General features: G+C 43.5%; 1 protein-coding gene across 1 annotated transcript; it reads right to left on the reverse strand.

Annotated features, from left to right (window-relative positions):
- Positions 1–237: 237 nt before the first annotated feature.
- Positions 238–3,336, reverse strand: LOC133133826 (trophoblast glycoprotein-like). Its single transcript, XM_061250067.1, has 2 exons — positions 2,646–3,336; positions 238–744 (listed from the first exon to the last, which is right to left on the reverse strand). Exons 1-2 carry the CDS (start codon positions 3,156–3,158, stop codon positions 676–678), a joined length of 582 nt encoding a protein of 193 aa, XP_061106051.1. The 5' UTR covers positions 3,159–3,336; the 3' UTR covers positions 238–675.
- Positions 3,337–4,910: the final 1,574 nt, after the last annotated feature.

Below are 4,910 nucleotides of genomic sequence, written 5' to 3' on the forward strand. Positions count from 1 at the left end.
AATTGGATTAAGGTCTGGTGATTGACTTGACCAGTCTAAAACTTTTCAAATTATGTCCTTTGTTGTGTTGGCAGTGTGTTTTGGGTCATTGACTTGCTGCGTGATGAAGCTCCTCCCAATTAGTTTGGATGCATTTCTCCGTAAGTTGGTAGACAGAAAGTTTTTGTGGACTTCTGAATTCATCCTGCTGCTACTATCATGAGGTACATCATCAATAAAGATTAGTGAGCCCACTCCAGAAGCAGCCATGTAAGTCCACGCCATGACACTTCCTCCACCGTGCTTCACAGATGAGCTTGTATGTTTTGGATCATGAGCAGATCCCTTCTTTCTCCACACTTTGGCCTTTCCATGACTTTGGCAGAGGTTGGTAACCTTGGTCTCATCAGTCCATAAATCTTTGTTCCAGAACTTTTGTGGCTCACCGCTGTACTTCTTTGCAAATTGTAATCTTGCCTCCATCCTTACTACTGATGAGTGGTTTGCATCATGTGACATAGCCTCTATATTGCTGCTCTCTAAGTCTTCTTTGAACGGTTGATTGATACCTTCTCCCCTGCTCTGTGGAGATTGTTTGTGATGTCACTAACTGATGTTTTGGGGTTGTTCTTCAGAGTTCTCACAATGTTTCTGCCATCAACTGCTTTTGCTTTCCTTGGTCGACCTGTCTGTTGCTCAGTACGCTAGCAGTTTCTTTCTTTCTTTTCTCCCAAAGACGGCTCTCCGGTCAGGCAAAATCCAAGGCTAAAACCAAGAGTAGACATTCGGAACTATTTATTGCTTGACCAATCAATCCAACAGGACACATCTGGGCAACAAGTAACACCTGTCAGTCACATGTCCAATTCTCACCTAAAAATTGGGTGGTCTGAGACAAATGGTGATATGTTCTAAGTTGTTTAACAAATTTATATAAAAATACAACGAAATAAAAGCTGAAATTTGGATTTGTCATCTTTTGACCTCAAACTCAAATCAAAAAATCGACCTTGCTGTTCCAATACTTTTTGAGGAGACTGTATTTACACGGTGTTCTCTAAACACAATTTCATGGCTCTTCACATGAATAAATATAAATATAATCAGATATTTTATTGGCCCAAATATTGAATTTAATATACTTAAACCCTTTAGACACTAGTAACCTTCTTGCAGGTTATCGACCATTTTAAGAGACATCCGTTTCACCAATATCCAGAATAGCATTCTGTTAGAGTTGAATTAACACTAGACTTTTTACTGTGCTAAGTAACATGTGACATATACTTTGTTGAACATTCACATTGATTTGCAGGCGTGCTTTCCAAATGTTTCTTTTTTTGTTGGGGTTTTTTTTTACCGCCATCAAAATAGATAACAGTATTTCAAATGTATATTTGTATACGCAACAAACGCTAAAATGTACACCATAAACACCCTGGAGACCAAAGCGAATCCGCCACACAACTCCCCCCGGGGAAACATCCACACGCCCCGGGACGGTCACCGTCCCACGGTTGTCTCCTGGGCCGGATATGTCTAATGTTAGCAGGGGTTCAACTTTAAAAAAGAAAATACACATTATTTACACGTGCATGCGTCCCCCCATTTTTACAGTTATGCATATGGAAATTCAAATTGAGCTAATTCTGATGGCGTCTTTGCTCGCAAGTTTTACTCATAGTTATTATTTTATATTGCATTCAAAATCTGTGAACTTTATAATAGATTGTGAAATTGAATACTATACGTTTGCCCTAAGGCCTAGCTGTTACATAAAGTATAACGGTGGTGTAGTTTAATTCAAAGACGTATTAAATAAATAAATAAATAAATAAATAGTATGCAACTTTACAAACAGATCAATGATGGACGTGTACAATCTTATCAATTAAGTATGATGTCAGTCACACACAAATACAAATTTTGAAAGAGATGTTCAAAATGTTCACGTCTGTTTCCTGACAGGCTAAATTAACAAAAACATCACATGTTTTTGAAGGCATTTGGAAGCAGTATAGGTTGCTCCTGATATTGAACCGACAAGTCAGTTGCGTCGCGTTGCATTACATTTCAATAACAGTGCGAACAGAAATGGCGTTCGTATCGCAGCACTAGACGGCTACATTCGCCAATCTGGGATCAGAGTCCTGCTCGTATCGGTAATGGTACACCTCCATTTGATCGCGACACGCCTCCCTTATATTGTTCAGCCAGCGTTTGATGCCTTTCCTATTCAGATATAACACCATAAGGAAGACTACTCCAATCAGTGCCAAAACAATGCTAAGGAACACGTACGATTCAGTCTCCAGAGCTGTGTTTTTACAATCCAAATCCTTCCTCCTGAGTTTTTCAAGAGGTGTTCCCCTTCTGTTGCGCGGGTCGGAGCACCGTAACCAGCTCGCGTCCGGGCACTGCGAACTGTTCTTTAGCCAAAGATAAAAATCAACCAGTTCGCAGTCGCACTTAAAAGGGTTTGACGCCAGGTACACGCGCATATTATCGTGCCTGTACAAGCTCATCACATCCTCTTCCCCGACGGTACGGATCGAGTTATCGGTCAGTACCAGCAGCTCCAAACTCAGAGCGTCCAAGTTCGCGATGGCCAAGGACGTTAATTGATTTCTAGAAAGTTCGAGCGTTTTGAGATTGCGCAAACTTACGGTTGCCAGAGCGTCTGAGACCTGCGCGACAGCCGAACTCAAATAAGAGTCGTTCAGGCAAAGGTAATGCAGACTGTGCAGACCGCCGAAAGCTTCGGCGGCGATGTAGACCAGTCGGTTGTGACTCAAGTCCAGCGACTCCAGGCGCACCAGTCCCAAGAACGCATAAGCTTCAATGATCTGGATGCTGTTTCCGGACAAGGAAAGATTCACAAGCTCCAGCTCTGTGCCGTTGGGCGAAAATGAGTCCATAAGTAAAGTTGTGATATTGTAGCCCCTCATGACCAAAGTGGTTGCCCACTGGGGTAAATCCGCAGGTACCTTTCTCTCCCGCAGGGTATGGCATGTTACGATACCTGTGGTTTCCCTGCACGTGCAGTGTTCTGGGCAGCCATCAGCCTTGGCCAGCAAGCACAGGGCGCACATCACTGTCGTCCAGCAGAAATACCGTTGCTTGGGAATACGAACCGCCTTGTTACCATAGTAATCAGCCCAGATCTTACCCCTTTCCATTTTTTAATTCGGCGTCCAGTCCCTCTGGGACACGTAGTGATCTAACAGTCTGTCTTTTTGGGAGCAAGGCGAAAAAAACCTCTCAAAAAATCTTAAGAGAAAACATACTTAAACCTCACCTCTGTTATCGCGTCCAAAACGAATCGCGCTCGGCTCGCGGAATGGCACAGTGCACTGTAAAGGCGGTACGGGGTTGCAGATTGGCGTGAGGCAGAAAACATTCTGTGGATGTTTTTTTTTTTTTTGACGTCTGGCGGAGATCTCGCTCTGAGGACGCGGTGGGTCGCCGTCCGCCAGGATTCTCCCGACCTGAAAAAAGCCTCGCCCCCTTTTTGTGATAGAGTGAATTCCACACCGCCAACGTTTTCCTCGGCGGGACATCCATTTCTCACTGGCAGGTACACAGATGAAACGTTGGATTTGTGCCGGTGCCAGGAAGAAAATATTGTAGGTTTTTCGATAATGGTTGCTTTCAAATGTAGGCTACATCTGGGATTCGATTCCTTCTGTAAGTAGCCAATTAAAGTACACCTTTGGGGTGTAGTCTACTATCGTTTCAATATTAGCTGTTGAACTTGTATTGTTCATTAAAAATTTTTTTTAAAGATAGGTTAATAGAACCCACTTAGCACATTTCATCAGATCAATTCAATAAATAAAGAGGACAGACAAAAAATGGTGACTGAAATCTGTAATTTTAACGGCTTTTGTTTTTCCAAAACATGTGCAAATGGGAAATGTAAAACCATTGTGTTAAAGTAACTGTAGTTAAATTATGAATAATGAGAACAGGACCAATAAAACTTAAATAAATAAAGCAAAATAATCACGTCAAGTAAAAACTTCAGATCCCGAGAAAGGGATAACGTGATGCGTTTAAATTATTTTTATTATTTATTAATAACCGTCATTGAAAACGGAGAGCGGCGCACTCGCAAAACTCTGCCGTCAAGGAAGCGGCTCTTTCTTGCAGCATAGCAAAAAGGCTGGTATCAGTTTACTGCCGCGTGCCGGTCGACACTGAACCTGTACCGCCGCTGATATATTACCTCTGCCTTGGGTGACGGCTAGAAGCCATTTTACACAAGAATGCCCGGCATACATCAGCTGAGATGGAGAGGGAAGGATCAATCTCCTGGGCCCGGGAGTGATTATGTAATCAGAATGTCAGCGATACGTATGCTTTATTTTACGGGACACCAAGGTTGCCACCAATCGTCTATGAAAGAAATGCCAATAGAGAGTTTGATGTACAGTGTGAAGTCTTATCCTAAACAATCTCCTCAGCATAGAGCGCCTTGTCACTTCGCACAATGCAATCGCCTCCCCAGAAGAAAGACCGCCCTCTGCTGGTCGGCCAATGCCACTGCCAGCAGCACACTGCACTCAGAGACTGAATCCTTGACTTTGACTCATCATTGCAGGTGCTTCAGCTTCCCCAGTGGGCTTCAGGACGATGAACAGTGTAGACCCTCCTCATATGGGAACGACAGGACCTCATGAACAGTGTAGACTCCCCTCATATGGGAACGACAGGACCTCATGAACAGTGTAGACTCCCCTCATACAAGAACTACAGACCCCATAAACAGTGTAGACCCCACTCATAGGAGAACTACAGATCCCATGAACAGTGCAGACCACCCTCATACAAGAACTACAGACCCCATGAACAGTGTAAACCCCGCTCCTACGAGAACTACAGGACCATGGACAGTGTAAAACCCAAGACCTACAGACCCCATGAACTGG

The sequence above is a fragment of the Conger conger genome, chromosome 7 (assembly GCF_963514075.1).
Source record: "Conger conger chromosome 7, fConCon1.1, whole genome shotgun sequence".
Taxonomy (NCBI): Eukaryota; Metazoa; Chordata; class Actinopteri; order Anguilliformes; family Congridae; genus Conger; species Conger conger.

Excerpts from the sequence above, each read along its gene's own strand:
- LOC133133826 (XM_061250067.1), bottom strand. The coding sequence starts at position 3,158 with ATGGAAAGGGGTAAGATCTGGGCTGATTACTATGGTAACAAGGCGGTT. Across the intron at positions 745-2,645 it reads TCTCAGACGCTCTGGCAACC|CCTTGGATTTTGCCTGACCG; the intron begins GTAAGTTTGCGC and ends TCTTGGTTTTAG.